The 18,701-nt window shown below is 39.9% G+C and overlaps 2 protein-coding genes across 2 annotated transcripts in view; both read left to right on the forward strand.

The window, feature by feature from the left end:
- Positions 1-18,701, forward strand: part of SCP2 (sterol carrier protein 2) — a 281,976-nt gene that overhangs the window by 17 nt on the left and 263,258 nt on the right. The gene's annotated exons all lie outside the window — the stretch shown is intronic.
- GPX7 (glutathione peroxidase 7) lies at positions 77-12,247 on the forward strand. The gene is made up of 3 exons (XM_070748964.1): positions 77-395; positions 8,754-9,015; positions 11,655-12,247. The coding sequence occupies exons 1-3, from the start codon at positions 189-191 to the stop codon at positions 11,816-11,818; spliced, it is 633 nt and encodes a 210-aa protein (XP_070605065.1). The 5' UTR covers positions 77-188; the 3' UTR covers positions 11,819-12,247.

Genomic DNA, 18,701 nt, shown 5'->3' on the forward strand with positions numbered 1-18,701 from the left:
CTGGTCTTTCTTCTTTTTTTCCAAGCCTCGACTGGAGTCTCACTCTCCTGGAAAATGTCTGGGACTTTACAACACTCAGGAAAAAACTGCTTTTATTTATTTACTCCTTCGCTCCTTCATTCCAGTCGTAGCTTCCTTCCCGCAATGCTTTGCGGTCGGGCGGACGTCAGTAGAAAGCTGTGTGCAGTATGTTAGATCCTGAGGGCAGCGCGGAGCCCAAAACCGGTTCGTCCTTCCCTAAATTTTATCTTCTCCCTCTAGTCATGCTGGTCGCCGTAGGAGCCCTGATGTTCTTGGCCTTTTCCGCCTCGGAGCAGAAAGAAGACAATTTTTACTCCTTTAAAGTGGTCAACATCAGGGGCAAACTAGTCTCCCTGGACAAATACAGAGGCTCGGTAAGTCTGTGGAGAAGAGAGAGCCACTATCTGCTGCCCCCAAACTAACCAGAGACTCATCTCGGCATGCCTGCATGGAAGAAGTCCCGGTTGCCTGCGACTTCGCGCCTCCTGTTCTGTAACGCTCTATTATTAAAAAAGAAAAAAAGTTTACACTCGGATCTTTCCCCTTTTTCTTCTTCTTCTGCCTTGTGTGTGCGGAGTTTGCCTCCTGCTTTGTCGAACAGCCGATCCCGCGCCTACGTGGCAGGCGGGCTGAACTCCCTTTCTTCACATTTGAGCATGTTTCGGAACAGGCGAGATAAAGGCCTGGGGTTGAGATCCACTTTTAATGTGTGTGTGTGCTTTTAAAATGGTTTAGCGAACCACCCTTGCAAAGCATTTGCTTTCTTTAATACCAAAGCAACCGGTTGATTCACCGGGATGGAGGAAGACAGAATAGGTGTCATCCTGCAAATACAGCTTCAACATCGGAGTTGGATTCTTTACACACTCAAAAATCGATAATTTTAAATATTAAAATCCACCCGAGTTTTAACACTGGAGGTAGAAAGTCTGAAAAAACCCGAGTAAAGTAAATCATTTCGAATGAACTGTTTTAGAACTCAGAAATTGAACTTCATGTTCTTTTTCTAGAGATGTAAATTTAACTAAAAGTTCAGAGGCTTTTATAATATAGCAGGTAAGAAACATATGTTTGAAATATAGAATTATTTTTTTAAAACATGGAATAAAACCTGCCTGAAAACTCTTTTTCCTTCTATATTCCATAGAAAGCTACTGAACTAGTGAGAGATTTAGGAGGAGTAACATGGAAAATACTAATATTCATTAAAAGTGACATTTTATCCTGCTTGTAATGAATTGCACAGAGAAGTATGGTTCCAAATACAGGCAGATAAGTAAAGTAATCCTGTACTGTATAGATTAGTTTACCATAATGTATACTGATCTATTGATTACTGATATAAATTGGGGATTATAACAATACCTTTATTTAAAATCTGAAACTACATAGGTGTCAACCTTCGCTTATGCTGCTGCATCTCTCTCGCTTCGTTGTCAATAGTTACGGGGTGGGTTAGAGATAAGGGTTAGTGGGAGGGAAGCACACAGGAGGCCATGAAGTGAGATACCGTAACTTGGTGCCAGGAGGGGACCCTTAGAAGAACATTCCAGAAGAGTGATGTGCGGGTGAAGATGAATCCACCTGATGGTCATGGACAATAGGGATTGGGCATTTACCCAAGGGGGTTGGTAAAGGGGGGATTTGATATATGCTTGTATCCCACCATTTTCCTCAGACTTTGCTTTTCCTTCGATGCTTCTAGTTCTGATTTTGATAAATTCACTTTTGAACTTTTACAAAAAGGACTCTTGAGTTTTATTTATCTTACATTCTGACTGGCAGCTTGACAATTGGTAAATAGATATTCCAATATCTTAATTTTTAATTGAAACCTAATTAAGCACTTAATTAATTAGGACAGTGCATAGAGACCCTAATGTAACTCATTAAAAGCAAACTTATTGTAAGAGTAAATCAAATCTGGGTGTTTTCTGTTCCTCCCTCCCTCTCTTTCTCTCACACACACACACCTGCACACACATTAAGAAGTACCTATGGAGTGAAAAAATAGTGACAATGAGATACTAATGGGTACTAATTTAAGAACTCAGAGAAAGAATATTGTACTATATCTTGGCACTGTACAAATAAAAAGTCTTTATCCAGACTTCAATGCAAACAGATATAAACTTGGATGCTTTGATATAAAACTGGTTGTTTGTTCTAACCAAGCATTCAACTCTTGCTTGTTGTTAAAATGGATTGGTACAAGATTCACTACTTTCCAAATATATTCCAAAATATTTTCTTATTTATCATTTAGATAAGAGGTGTCAAATTCAGGGCATCACATTATCTTACCTGACTTATTGTGACTTTCCCCTCTTTGCTAAAATGAACAATGCATGATGTATTCGCTCTGTGGGCCACGGGTTTGACACCCTGATTTAGATGATCTTTATTTTATCAGTTCTCTAGTAGCTCTCTTTCTTTGTCTATCTAGATATTAAAATGTATGACTTTGGTCCAGAGGGAGGAGTTCCTCTCTGAAATCTGCCCAGCTGGGTTTCAGATATGGCATCAGCCTCGACCCCAGGGAAGGGGGGGAGGAGTGGCTGTTATAGCCAGGGAGAGCCTTTGCCTGCGTAGACTCATTGCTCCAGAGACTGTGGGTTGTGAGACCCTCCTGTTGAAGTTGGACTTAGGAGTTCAGGTGGGCTTGTTGCTCATGTACCTGCCTCCCAGCTGCGTGTCAACAGCCCTGCCTCTGCTGCTCGAGGAGGTAGCCAGGTTGGTGGTAGGGTTCCCCAGACTTATTGTCTTGGCGGACTTTAACCTACCATCGCTCGGTGAAACCTCTGGGCTAGCGCAGGAGTTCATGGCCACCATTATATTATATTATATTATTATATTCAGGAGTTTTCCACAACACCAGTTCAAATACATGTATTTTTTTCTAACTTCCTTCTTCAGTGTCCAACTTATTATTCCGTATTGCCAAAAGAAAATCATGGACTGCATTTGTAGCTATAGACATAGCCCTACATCTGAATATCTTTTCCAAGATCTTCATTGCTCCTCTTCTAAGCATTAGTCTCTAGTGCAGTGGTTCTCAACCTTTCCAATGCCGCGACCCCTTAATACAGTTCTTCATGTTGTGGTGACCCCCAACCATAAGTCTAGTGCCGACTCTCCCAACAGAGCTTTAAGCTGATTAGCAGGAAGGTCAGAGGGACACCCCCACTGTAAACGCATGATTGGTTGATTTGTAAAAATATGTTCCAAGGTGCCAGAATAGAAGCTTTAGTTCTAACCATCATGGGAAATTTGTTTTTTCCCCTGTGAGGCGACCCCTGTGAAACAGTCGACCCCTGTGAAACAGTCGTTTGACCCCCAAAGGGGTCCTGACCCCTAGGTTGAGAACCACTGCTCTAGTGTATTTCTTGACTGCTATTTTGTTTGCTTTTGATGGTTGATCCTAAAAGGCAGAAGCTACCTATCAGTTCAGTAATTTCATTGTCATGGTTAGGTGTACTTTCACAGACTTCTTTAGAATACTTAGTTTATACCACTATACATTTCTCACCATCCAGGAAGATAACATTTCTAAAAACCTTTAACAAATTTGTTATATCACACATTTCCTCTAAATTTAATGCACACTTCCAAGATGTTGGAAGTAAAATGCATGTCCCACTAGATGGCAAACGTGAGTCACATTCAGGTATTCTGGGTTAAGCATACAGTATTGATAATAGTTTGATACTCAGCTGTTACTTTACATGTAAGGGCTAAGCCCTCCACAATCTAGTATTCTTAAGGAATAATGATTCTCAGCACAATTGTTGGCTTTCTCAGAATGAAAGAAAATAATTAAAATATTTTAAATGTACTTGACGGCTTATCACAGCACAGATTTTCCATATTTGTCATCCAGTACTGTAGCTGGTTAGTCATACAGCAACCTTCCTGTAATGTTGCTTTCCCCAGAATCCCAACTCAATAGAGCAGCTGACTAGAAATCCTGGGAATTGTAGTCCTAATCTTGACGGTCTTTGATTTAACGACCACATCTGACCCCAACATTTCTGTTGCTGCATTTGTTAAGTGAATGTTGCTCCATTTTGCAAATTTTCTTGCCCCAGCTGTTCAGTGAATCACTGTAGTTGTTAAATTAGTAACCCTATTTTTAAGCGAATCTGGCTTCTCTACTGACTTTCCTTGTCAGAAAGTTGAACAGTTCTAAGTTGAAATCTAGACATATATGGCAGAGTTATATCTGGCATTCTGAATTGGGGACAATTCATTGGCACACAAGAATCCAACAAAGAACTTCTGATAAGGAATATTTCTTTTTGAGAGGCTAGGAAGGCATTGCAAAAGAATCCAACTACTGTACTACTCTTTATCTAAAACAGTTACATAAAATTCAATGATTCAATCAATTCAACCTTTCTTTCACTCAAACTCTGCTACTTACTGGACAGCTTGATTTTTTTGAGTAAAATGTCTGGTTTTTGTCTTTTTGCTAATGGCCAAATCTGACACAAGGTGATTTTCCTCTGACCATATAAGAAATAACTACAACAATATATCTGAAGAAGAGATGGCTGGAGAAGGTTGTTATTTGATACATTAAAGCCATTCAGATTTTATTTATTATTTTTATTTTTGGCTTTCGGAGAGTCTCCGGTTCACTATCACGGGCATATGTAATTCATCACAGGTAATTAATTGCGCGATGCAGTTATATGTAAAATGTAATTATCCCCTCATTAAATTATGTTTCAATGAAACCTTAAAGTGAACAGAAATTGGCACTACCTGTACATTACATAAAGTTAAATATTTATCAACCTGCAAATTTTATGACATAATTAGAATTTAAGTGCAGTTATTTATACAATCAGCATTTAAAAAGGGAAAATAACAGTACATATGTCAGTTACAGTTGACAGTACTTGTAGCACCTCCTTTGGTGCAATTTTTTCCCCCTGTAGTCAGTCTTTCTATCTTTTTAAATATTTTCCCTATTCTTCCTTTCAGAACTTCTCCTTTCAGTTTTTCTCACATCTCAGAATATTAGGCAGGGTTGTTTTGTGGGCAGAAAAGAATAGTACTTGAAGTTCCTATGGGTATACAATAAATGTAAAGTGGAGAGAAGGAGGGAAGAAGAGAGAGGTGTGGTTCTTAAAGCCATGGCCATAGTGTATTACATTGCTGAATGGCTTTTAAAAACAATTCACTTGGTACATGGGCAAATTTATGGACTGCAGTGGCATACCAAATTATAGGGGCTACATGCTAGCAGTGTTCCAACATTTGAGGGGCCTACACAAAGAAGACGGGGGTCAATCTATTATCCAAAAAATAGGCAGGACAAGAATGGATGGAAATTAATCAGGAAGAAAACCAACCTAGAATAAGGAGAAATTTCCTGGTAGTTAGAACAATGAGTTGGTGGAAGGAGTTGCTTCCAGACTATATCGTGGATCTGGAGATTTTTAAAGAACAGATTGGACAACCATTTGTCTGAAATAATATAAGGCAGTTATGGTGAACCTTTTCTTCCTTGGGTCTTGAAAGAGCCTGGGCGCATGCTATTGTGCATGCACAGTGCCCACACCCATAATTCAATGTTTGGGGTGTGCAAAAACAGCTTCCCCCACCCCCTGAAGGCCCTCTGGAGGCTGGAAACAGTCTGTTTCCCAACCTCTGGTGGTCCCAGGAGGCTCATGTTTTGCCCTTCCCAGGCTCCAAAGGCTTCCCCATCTCCTTGGAGGCTCTCTGGAAGCCAAAAACGCCCTCCCAGAGCCTCTGTGTGAGCCAAAAATCATGGCTCTGCATGCCACCTGTGTCATCCATGCCTTAGGTTTGCCGTCACTGGTATAAAGCTTCCTCCTTGAGCAAGGAAGGTTGGACCAGAAGTCTTCCAAAGTCCCTTCCAAATCTGTTGTTTTGTTATCTACTCAAATATGATTCTTCATCACCTATCTGTTATGGAATTTTGAACAATTTGCAATCATTTTTAACTGTTGCCCTATTAAAAAATATCTAATTATGTAAACATTTATGACCAACTCACCAAAATGTGATCACAATAAATACAAATCATAGGCATCCATGAAAGGTCAAAAATATCAAGATGGCAATCACAAGCACGTACAACCCTGCCCCTCTAACGCATATGTGTATCTATTTCTATCACATGTACATTCAAGGCAGTAATTTTTTAAATCTCTCCTCCACCAATGCCTCTGATTTCCATACAGGTATCCTCAGCTTAACGTCAAGTATAAAACTGGATTGTACAGTAAAAGATTTATCAGACAACTGCATATTTTATAAGACATTTGTCCACAGAGCAATGGCTAATGTGTTCTATTAGTGAAGAAAGGGGAAAAATGACTGCAAACACACCTAATTTCAATCTGACATGAGTCTCAGAAAGATTTAGTTATTTACTTAATCAGTGAATTATGTATTATTATTATTATTTTCTTCAGTTCAATTGTATCTGAGACTTTATTATTTATTATTTAGATTTGTATGCCGCCCCTCTCCGCAGACTTCCCGGACAAGTTCCTGCAGTTTTTCATGGCAAGGTTTTTTCAAAAGTGGTTTGCCATTGTTTCCTTCATAGGGCTGAGAGAAAGTAACTGGCCCAAGATCACCTACCTACAGGTGTGGGTACCACTTACCTTCCCTATCAGTACTTCCATTTACCTTCCCTATCACTCTGTGCATTCACAGAGTGGGGTTTTTTGGCAAGCCATGGCAACTGGAGGACTGGTTCAGGAACATGGACCGCCAGTCATCACTGCCGGTTCAGCAAGAAGTAGTAAATTTCCACTACCGGTTCTAAAGAACTGGTCTGAAATTGTTGAACCAAATTGTAGATTCAGAATTAGACAAAGAGCATCGCAGGAGTAAAAAATCCAAACTTTATTGGTGAAAAATCCAAAACTAAAAGAAGCCGAAGTTATTTCCCACAGCAGTTCCTTTTATAATACTCTGTTGTCTATGATCTAATGCAGCTAATAAACACGCACAGTTCTACAACATAAGCATGCCAATATGATAGATAACGCTGCAGGTATATTATAGACGTTTACAGGAAACTTGTGAGAAGCTAACTAAAAGAATGTACTTAATGGTACCAGCTACTACGCCCATCCCTTCTGATGATCTCATTACATCATCCAGTACTGTGAGCTCACGAGAACATGAATTTTCCCTGAACTTTTCAGGCCTACCCAGAAGTCCATACCTGCAAAGCCTGAGCAAAACACATGCCAACTTATTGTTGTGGTTGGCTCTGGCCCAGCTCCTGCCCCAGGGAATGTGGAGGTGGATGCAGGGGAAACGTCAACATGTCACAGGCCTGTGTTATTGCTGACAGAGTCAGTTCAGAGTTTAGTTTCCTCGGATGAAGAAGAAGGTGGGAGTGACTCGGCAGAGGGGGGCTTGGCACACAGCCCAGGCAGTCAATCTCCCTTATCTTCCATTGATTCGGATGTAGACGATTTGGATCCATGCAAGCACAGAATTATGCGTAGAAGAGACCACGTAAGGACATATTACAGGAGATAAGAGCGGCCACCTGTGTTTGGGTGGGGCTCCAGTAATTAGGGCTGCTGCTATAAATAGCAGCATGTGGCTTTGGCCGTTGTGGAAGAGTATCTGATCACAGTTTGTCAGGAATCCTGGGTTGCTGGTTTCTGGACTTTGCTTGTTGATTTTTCAAGCCTTTGAAAACAAAGCAGAGCAACGTGTGTGTGTGTGTGTGTGTGTGTGTGTGTGACTTTGTTGGAAGAAGAAGGGGTGTGAAGTTTCTTCACAGCTGCTAGCTAAGTACGTAATGACTGCTTAAGGGAAATTGTACAGACTACCTGGTTGTTTTGGGACAAGTGCTCTTTGCAATAGAAAAAGAGTGCTTAGTTTATTTTGAATTTTGAGATAAAGAACATTGTTTTGAATTTTCAAACGTGTGTGTGTCTGAAATTTGTGCCCTTGAATTTTCTGGAGGCTCCTACCAGAGAGCCCGGCAGAACAACTTATACTAACAACACAGCATAATTTGAACGAAGCTTTCCATGTGCAGTTTCTGGCATATTTGGGCGTGCCCACCAATATGACCTTTGACCTACACAAGGAGTACTACGTGAACTGGCAGAAACCCACCACTGCCTAGCTGGCTTTATGCCTAAGGTGCCACTAAAAGTCTCCTGTTTCCAGTTGATGCCTTGACCACCTCACCAACTGTCTCTCTATGAATGTGTTGCAGTAATTATGAAAGCAATAACTGAAGTCTAAGAGCAAAATATTCTTTTTTTCAAAATGCTCCATATCTGAAAATGGGATATATCCCTTGCTACTTCGCGGTTCATCTTTTGCGGATTTACTACTTCACGGGTTTTCAAAGGGGGCTTAAATCCATTAAACCCATTAAAAAATTTTAATCCATTTAAAATTCATAAAATTCTTCTACAGTACTCCTGTACTCTATTAAAGAAACTGGTAGGATATCACATGTAGTTCCAGCTGAGAAACACTATAGAATGACTGTTTAATGCAAAGGGTGGGTTTTAAAAGTCCAAATACTCATTAAATACATTAAAAAACTATCTTTCCTCTACTTCACGGAGATTTGTTTTTCACGGGTGGTCTTGGAACGCATCCCCCGCGAAAAATGAGGGATCGCTGTACAGGAAGTAAAGCATGTTATATTTCTGAAATTAGAATGCAGAATGTCTTATAATTTGTATTTTTGTTATTTCTTCCTTTAGGTGTCATTAGTTGTCAATGTTGCGAGTGAGTGTGGGTATACCGACAGTCACTACAAAGCCTTACAACAGTTGCAGAGAGAGATTGGTTCCTATCATTTTAACGTGCTGGCATTCCCTTGCAATCAGTTTGGACAGCAAGAACCCCACAGCAATGATGAAATTGAGAGGTTTGTCCGACAAAGATACAGCGTTACATTTCCTATGTTCAAGAAGATAGCAGTGAAGGGCATCGGGGCAAATCCAGCCTTTAAATTTTTAATTGGTGAGTATTAAAATAGATTGGTTGAGCTGCAAATACTAACTTTATTTGTTTGTGTGTATTTATATGCCACTCACTACAAAAAGGACTAAGAGCGGCTAACAATAGTCATAAAAACAACACAATAAAATCAACAGTGCATTAAAATTGTCACAGTCACTCATGCCCTCATCACCTCGAGTCTCGACTACTGTAATGCTCTCTACATGGGGCTACCTTTGAAAAGTGTTCGGAAACTTCAGATGCAGCTGCGAGAGCAATCATGGGCTTTCCCCAAAATGCCCATATAACACCAACACTCCGCAGTCTGCATTGGTTGCCGATCAATTTCCGGTCACAATTCAAAGTGTTGGTTATGACCTATAAAGCCCTTCATGGCACCAGACCAGATTATCTCAGGGACCGCCTTCTGCTGCACAAATCCCAGCGACCAGTTAGGTCCAACAGATTTGGCCTTCTCTGGGTCCCGTCAACTAAACAATGTCATTTGGCGGGGCCCAGGGGAAGAGCCTTCTCTGTGGTGGCCCCAGCCCTCTGTAACCAACTCCCCCCGGAGATTAGAATTTCCCCCACCCTCCTTGCCTTTTGTAAGCTCCTTAAAACCCACCTCTGCTGTCAGTCATGGGGGAACTGAGATATTCTTTCCCCCTAGGCCTTTACAATTTATGCATGGTATGTTTGTTTGCATGCATGATTAGTTTTACAATAAGGGTTTTTTAGTTGTTTTAGTATTGGATTTACATCCTGTTTTTTATTATTGTTGTTAGCCGCCCCGAGTCTACGGAGAGGGGCGGCATATAAATCCAATAAATAAATAAATAATAAATAAAATATATAATGTCCTAAAAACCATGCATACTTTTAGTCAATCCTAATTCCAGGCCTGCTGGAAAAGCCAGGTCTTAATGGCTTTCCGGAAGACCAGTAAGGTGGAGATAGTATGGATCTTTGGGGACAGTTGATTCCAAAGGGTCGGAGCTCCCACAGAGAAGGCTCTTCCCGAGGTCCCACCAACTGACATTGTTTGGCAGATGTTTGGACCTGGAGAAGGCCGACTCTGTGGGCCCTTACTGGCTGCCGCAAGGTAATGAGGCAGGAGGCAATTCCATAAATAGTCTGGCCCTGAGCCATTTAGGGCTTTGAAGGTGATAACCAATACCTTAAATTGTGTTCGGAGACTGACTGGTAACCAATGCAGCTCGTGTAAAGTTGGAGTAGTGTGGGCGTACCTTGGTACACCCATTATTGCACGCACCGCTGTATTTCGTACCAGCTGAAGTCTCCGAAGTCTCTTTATTGTTATTACCCATAAAGTGTAAATGGATTATGATTGCTATCAGTGACAGCTTACCTTTGAGAGATTCAGGGAAGATTATCATTAATTCAACAATAATTTCTTTGCTTCTTTTAAGTTTATTTATTTATTTGTTTTTTTTATTTTTTTTATTTTTATGCCGCCCTTCTCCTTAGACTCAGGGCGGCTTACCACATGTTAGCAATAGCACTTTTTCACAGAGCCAGTATATTGCCCCCACAATCCGGGTCCTCATTTTACCCACCTCAGAAGGATGGAAGGCTGAGTCAACCTTGAGCCGGTGATGAGATTTGAACCGCTGACCTTCAGATCTACAGTCAGCTTCAGTAGCCTGCAGTACAGCATTCTACCTGCCGCGCCACCCGGGCTCTTATATAGTAAAGTAAATTTTGATTACTATTTTTAATTTTTCTCCTACATCCCAGGAACTCATAGTATCAATAGGATTTCAGCAAAATTTAATTGCCTTAAACTTTACCTCATAGTACCATATTCCTGAATTGCATGTAAACTCAACATAATGTGCCTTGAAAAAAAATATAGCAGGCACAAATCTTTTTAAAAGCATTTGTTATTGCTTTAATATGAGAGAGAGAGAAAGACGGGGAAAAAGAAAATTTAAAAATGAAGTGCAGGTGAGAGAAATAGATGAAAGCATGATAGAGAAAAAAATCCTATTGATCATGTTTGCCTGTAATAGGGGAAATTGTAATCCAATGCATCTAAAGGTTACTAATGGGAAACAAAATTATTTTAATTTAAAAAATAGATAAATGAGTGATCAATGTAATTGTAAGGTTCTTTTTGCTGAAATGTTCCATTTTGTTAAAGCATAAAGTTCACAAAATGACCTTTTCTAAGATCTGGGTTACATAGAAACATAGAAGTCTGACGGCAGAAAAAGACCTCCTGGTCCATCTAGTCTGCCCTTATACTATTTTCTGTATTTTATCTTAGGATGGATATATGTTTATCCCAGGCATGTTTAAATTCAGTTACTGTGGATTTATCTACAACGTCTGCTGGAAGTTTGTTCCAAGGATCTACTACTCTTTCAGTAAAATAATATTTTCTCATGTTGCTTTTGATCTTTCCCCCAACTAACTTCAGATTGTGTCCCCTTGTTCTTGTGTTCACTTTCCTTTTAAAAACACTTCCCTCCTGGACCTTGTTTAACCCTTTAATATATTTAAATGTTAATCTTTATTTCTATATTATTTAATATTGGTTTTCCTTTGGGCTATCACGTTTCTTATTTAATCTTACATGTCCTTTAAGGTTGCAAATATACAAAATCTCTGATATTTATACTTTTTTTAAAATGTAGAATCCACGGGAGAAGAGCCAACCTGGAACTTCTGGAAGTATCTGGTGGATCCAGATGGGAAAGTGGTAAATGCTTGGGACTCTACAGTCACTGTGGAGGAAATAAAACCTCATGTGATCGAACTTGTGAGGCAGCTCATTCTGAAGAAAAAAGTGGAACTCTGATTTTTTTTTTTTTAAAACACACATTTTTATATTTTTGTTTTTGGCTCATTGTTGTAGAACTTCATATTGCCAACAGATAAATGAAATTGAGCTAGCTTCCATTCCATAAATATAAATATTTGTTTCTCATATACTGTAGTACCTTTTCTAACTAAATCTACCGGTAATACTTAGGAGGGTAATTTTTTTTTTTACAAGTCACTTATTCATTTTAATGAGATGAAATCAGTGATGAAATCTACTTACCTTATGTACTGGTTCAGAAGTGTGCACTTTTTCACTCTGCACATGTGCAGAAGGCTTTGCACGTAGGGGTAAACAAAATAAAATGGCGACATCCAGGAGGGTGGGCAGAGTCTCATGCTCCCGCCGCTACTGGTTCTCCAAACCACTAGCAGCCACTGCTACTGGTATGCCCAAACTGGTAGCATTTCAGTCCTGGATTAAATGCTTTCTAGGCAGCAAAGTTCAGTTCAGACAGAATTCCCTCAATACGGTTAGTCCTTGACTTATGACCATAATGGAACTCAAAATGTATGTTGCTAAGCAAGGCAGTTGTTAAGTGAGTTGTGCTCCATTTTATGACCCTTTTGCCACAATTGTTAAATGAATCATTGCTGTTGTAAAGGGAATCATGTATTAGACAAATCTGGTTTCCCGCATTGATGTGCTTGTGGGAAACGAATAGGAAAGGTTACCGATGGTGATCGCATGACGCTTGGACATTTCGGCCATCATAAATAGATGCCAGTAGTCAGGCTCAGTGACCATGGAGATCAGGGGCGGGTTGCTATTACCTGAATACTGGTATGCTGCATGCGTATCATGACGAACTGCACATTATTATTATTATTATTATTATTATTATTATTATTATTATTATTAATTAAATTTGTATGCCATCCCTCTTCGCAGACTCGGGGCGGCTCACAGCAGCAATAGAAAACAATGTACAATACAAATCTAATATTACAAAATTAAAAACCCATAATTTAAAAGACATGCACACAACATAACATACATAAACTATATAGGCCTGGGAGAGATGTCTCAGTTCCCCCATGCCTGACGGCAGAGGTGGGTTTTAAGAAGTTTACGAAAGGCAAGGAAGGTGGGGGCAATCCTAATCTCTGGGGGGAGCTGGTTCCAGAGCGTCAGGGCCGCCACAGAGAAGGCTCTTCCCCTGGGTCCTGCCAGATGACATTGTTTAGTGTGCACACATGTGCACACTTGCTACCCTCGCACACGCGCACACACAACCTCATGAGATTTTGCTTCCACACATGTGCAGGAAGTAAAAAAGCACTGAAATCTTGTAAGGGGACGTGCGTGAGAGTGAGATTTTGGTGAAATTTTTATTTCCGCACATGAGTGGAAGCTAAAAATTGCTGAAAATTGTGTGCGCATATCCCCCTCACAAGATTTTATTTCCGCGAAAAACTAAAGCAAAAAAATTGGGGGGGAAAGATGGTGCCAACCGACAAGTGAAAACTGCACTGGAGGCATCACGTGCAAATTGCTCAATCTGCAGGCTGCTACCGGAACAGAGCTCCAGGGCATATTAGTAGCAACCCACTCCTGATGGGGATGCTGAAACAGTCGTAAGTGTGGAAATTGGTCGTAAGTAATTTTTTTCAGTGCTGTTATAACTTTGAACCATCACTAAATGAATGGTTGTGAGTAAAGGACTACCTGTAAACCTTATTGATAGTAAGGTTAACCTTGAATATATCATGATCATGAACAATTGTAATGTTCATAACTATCATCATAATCAACATTATCTTGAGAATTATTTATAAAACAGAAACGGGAACAGAAAAACTTGATTTTAGCCTGACACAGACATAAGAAGTAATGATTATGCTAGGAAAATGTAGCTAGTCCTTGATTTACAACAGTTCACTTACTGACTGTTCAAAGTTACAATGGTAGTGAAAAAAGTGATTTATGACTAGTTTGCACCCTTATCAGAGGTGGGTTCCTACCCTTTTTAACCGGTTCTTTAGAACCATTAGTCTTCAAAAGTTTGTGCGGTTTAATGACATCCTGTAGCGAGGATTCCTCCTCAGAGAGGAGCTTGTTCCGGATCGTAATGTTACGCATGCCAAAGATTAAGGCATCAGTGAGACGAGCCTCTGGATTATCGAATTGGCATTTAGAGAGAACAGTTCTGAGGCGAGTCGCGAACTGATTGATCGTTTCCCCCTCTGCTTGTGACATCCGGGAGAATTGATGGCGAAAAACTCTAGCTGGCTTCGTAGGTTTGAAGTGAGCGGCTAGCTTGGACGAGAGAGCGTCCCAGGAAACTGAGTTCGCCGGTTCAGGGTCAGTGAGGGTTTCTGCCAGCTCAAAAATCTGTGTGCCACAGTAATTGAGGAAAAGGGCACGCTTGCGGCCGCTGTCGGTGTCTTTCATGCCGTCCGCTTCCAAAAATATTTCAAACTTCGCCATGTAGGCTGTCCAGGTCATTCTTTCTGGGTCGAAGAATTCAGGTGGCTGGACTATCGACGGAGTAGCCATGATAGCACACGGAGGGTCGGTCTCCTCGTCGCCAATGTAATAACTCTCAAAGCAAGGTTGAATCAAGCAAGATTTATTTCACTAACAGGACAAGGAAGTCAATTCAGTCAAGAAGCAATGGAGTATTGCGAGCTCTATACAATGACAGTTCTCCTATTTATACAATCTAGCCCAGCAACAGGCAGTTTTACAAAGATACATTTTAAGTGCCAAAAGAAGGCAACCAATCAACATGCAACAAACAATCTGAACTTTTGACTTTTGCCCTGTCTGGGTAGGTCACCCAGGCAAATATCTAACAGTTAGTAGCTCAACGATGATGTCACAAAGATGGTTCTGTCGGTGTCTTTGCGGGTGCCACCATCTTGGATTTTACTTCTGCGAATGTGCAAAAGCTATTTTTTGATTGCTGTGCTACCCTGAGCAAACTATCAGCAAAAGGATCCAGAACTCACCCCTGACCCTTATAACCATTGTGGCATCCCCATGGTCACATGACTAATACTCAGACATTCGGCAACTGATTCTTTTTTATGATGGTTGCAATATCCTGGGGTCATATCACCTTTTATGACTTTCTGAAAAGCGCAATCAATAGGGAAGCCAGAGTTACTTAACAAATGAGTTACTTAACTGTGGTGATTCACTTAACAACTGTGGCAAGAAAGGTCATAAAATAGGACAAAACTGACTTAACTGTCTCACTTAGCGATAGAAATTTTAGGCCCAAATAAGTCAAGAACTACCTGTACGCATCCACATAAGCTTATGGAAAGTTTCACTCAACCATGTATTCCGGAAAATAAGAACTTATCAAGTATCTGTGTATCGAGCTTCAATCAAATTTAGGTTGCTCCAGAAGTACTGTATATTAATATTATACTTTTCTAATTCCTTTCCCTTTTGTAATTGTTATTTGCTGGAAGAGATTGTGAAGTATCCATAACAGCATATATGATATGTGGAAGGAAACTGCTAATAAGGATGAATTGATAAAAATAATCTATCCCATTACCTAAATCAAATGTTCTATTTTTTTATGAATGAAGAATGTTGAATCCATACCATTTAATAGTTGTTTTACTCTCAAATAGCACTGAAAAAATGCCTTAAAGAAGTATTGATGTATCTAACTTTAATTGTGGTGTAAAATCTTTTATTCCATAGCAATGTTACTAAAATAAGTAACTTTATTTGGAAAGGGTTCAACTCTGTTTCTAACACTGTGAAAGGACTTGGACATTTTCAATGACTGAACACTAATAAAAAGGGGTTCTTATAAAATTGAGACCCGTGTTTGTGAGCTTCCTTTATGTTCCATGGACAGGAAAAAAATCTACCATTAAAAAGTAAATAAGTGACAATGATCCATTAAATAATCTTTTTAAAGAAATGTGTTTAAAGATCTTGGCAGTGTTTCTCATTTTAAACTGAAAGAATGAATAAACTCCCGGAATAACCCTACAGGCACAATTGTCAGGTAATGCATACAACAATCACAACATAATAAAACAAATGGATTGTATACATGAGACAGAAAAACGATCTACTAAATTTTGTTTAAAGTGCTTCCATAAAGCTTTGAAATACAGCTGTGATGTTCAATAAAGTCTCAAGAAGGAATTACTAGAAGTCCAATCATCTTTGTATGGTTCTCCAGAAGTATAATATTAAGTGGTACCGTGTTTCCCCCAAAACAAGACCCTGTCTTATATTTTTGAACCCCAAAATAAGCACTTGGTCTTATTTTGGGGGAGATTTTATCATTTTGGGGCACGTGGAACAAAAGGGGGCTCCTTTTGCCATGTTACCTGATTTCCAGATCTGTCTTCCTAACCAAATGTGGGGAACTTTAAATATTTTTGGGGAGGGCTTATTTTCAGGGGAGGGCTTATTTTCAGGGGAGGATTTATTTTGGGGAGGGCTTATTTGGGGGGAAGACTTATTTTGGGGAGGACTTATTATCCAGATTCACATTGCAATGCTATTTCCCAAACCGTAAGCCAGCAGAAGAGTATGTTGGGATTAAATTTGGTACCAGTTGCCCCACCTTGTCCTAACACTGTCACAATGCCATCGAGTGTTCGGAGAGGGGCGGCATACAAATCTAATAAATAAATAAATAAATAAGATTGATGCTGTCCTGGCCATTTTAATGTGAAACCCAAGGAAATTGATTGGTGGCTTCTCCTGGCTTTTCTTTCTCTCCCTTCAAGAGTCAAATTCTAGTAGAAAACAATAATTAATTCCTCTAAAATATGCAGGTATTGGGTGATTGTATGTTGGTGCATGGAATGTATTCAATTACCAGTCCAGTTGTTTTACCATCCGATTTGTTATTTGTGCTTGTGTTGATTCCATTATTTCTGAATACATACAGTCTTCGGAGAGGGGCGGCATACAAATCTAATAAATTGAATTCTTATGGAAGAACACTAAACCATGTCCAAGAGACACCTGGAGTGAAGCATAAGAGAATGATTGATAACATGTGAACTTCAGCCGAGTCCAGAGCTGCAAACTAATGGAAGTGCCAACAGTAAATCCATTTTTTGTTTTTGCAGCTAGCAGCACCTGGAAGGATTGTTTGTGTATAATTGTAGAGTTGGACTGGAGCAGCAGAGTCACACCGCCCTTTTTCACCAAAGCAATAAAAAAGTAAAGTTATAGCTGTGTAAGGCTCCTTGTTTGCTGAAGCAAACAGAAAATCTATAACATACTTAGTCAGTTGGCTTCCTTGCACAGTGGATTGGCCAATGTAAAAACTGTAAGGGGATCAATGGTCCAATCCAGCAGGGCAATGTTTATATTCTTAACAGCAATACATACATGAAAGAACACAGCTCTCTTTTCCTGTTAAATCAATAGCACAATACTAGTCACCTTCTGTTGTGGTTAGCTCTGGCCCAGCTCCTGCCCCAAGGACTGTGGATGTGGGGGAGACATCCACATGCTGCAGGCCTGTTTTGCACCCCCCCGGTGGAATCTGCTGATGAAGGCTCCTCTGACCAAGAAGACATGAGTGACAGGGAGGAGGAGAGTGTGGCAGACAGCTCAGAAGGAGATCAATTATCTAGCTCCTCCTTGGATTCAGAACAAGAGTTAATGATACAGCCACGCATGCGGGGAGCAATGCATAGGCAACAACAACTGAGAGATTATTATCAAAGAAAATGAGGCCACCTGTGGTTGGGTGGGGCTGTGGCAATTAGTGAGGCTGCTATAAAGAGCAGCCTGTGGATTTGGCCATTGTGGAGGATTATCTGATCGTTGTGTTTCGTGACTGCTTTGCTGACTTTGACCTTTGTGTGCTGATTTTCCCCCGCTTGGAAACTAAACCAGAGCAAAGTGTGTTTCACTTTGTGAAACAAGACGGACTGTGAATTGCCTCACAGCTGCAAGTTAAGTATCACAGAACTGATAAGGGACTTGTACAAATTACCAGTTTGTTTGGAGACGAGTGCTCTTTGCTATCCCAAAAGAGGGCTTAGTTTAAGTGAATTTTCATTATAAAGAACATTGTTTTGAATTTTCAAACGTGTGTGTGTGTCTGAAATTTGTACCTGTGAATTTTTGGGAGGAGTCTACCAGAGAGCCCGACAGAACACCTTCCAAAGAATGCTAAACCTGTGCTTATAAGGTGATCGCATAAAATTTGACAACAGCTTTAGAAATTGTTAAATAGGTATTATACATACAGATCAACCCGTAGGAGATATATATCCAGGGATGGGCTACTGCCCAGATGGGGGAACCAAAATGGAGCTCCATCCCAGAACACCCAATTTGCACTGAAAGATGTTGAAAAGAAAATGCATAAGCCACAACCACAGTGTGGTAGTAAAACTTTTGGTAGCCCTTCACTGGATATAACTAATCTCCTTTGCACCTCAAGTCAAAATGACACAGTGTACAATTTCTAGCACTAAAGAAGGGGAATTGTCTGCAGCAGCCAAAACAGACAGAGTTCCTGTCCTTGACTGCATTAGCAACCATATCATTAACAAAGTGTGCTAGATTATATCCATAATGAAAATTGTGTTGGGAGAAGAGGTGAAAAGTTACTTTAAACAATATTTATGGGTACCGGTAACTTTTGTCTACTGGATTTGAAACAAGCTTCAATATAAGAAATGCAATATGTAAAAGCATGAATATACTATAATTATATACAATAAAACTGTTTAAATGGTCAATTAACATAACAAATATATGACAACTCGAATGATATTTCTTATCTGAATCTGAAGTAAAATGTAATATTTCTTTAAGCGGACCTAAGTGTATTGCTTTGGAGAATAATCATATTTGTTTATCATCAGACACCAGCTATCTAAACTCGGAGTCTAAAATATAGCAG

Source organism: Erythrolamprus reginae, chromosome 3 (assembly GCF_031021105.1).
Source record: "Erythrolamprus reginae isolate rEryReg1 chromosome 3, rEryReg1.hap1, whole genome shotgun sequence".
Lineage (NCBI taxonomy): Eukaryota > Metazoa > Chordata > Lepidosauria > Squamata > Dipsadidae > Erythrolamprus > Erythrolamprus reginae.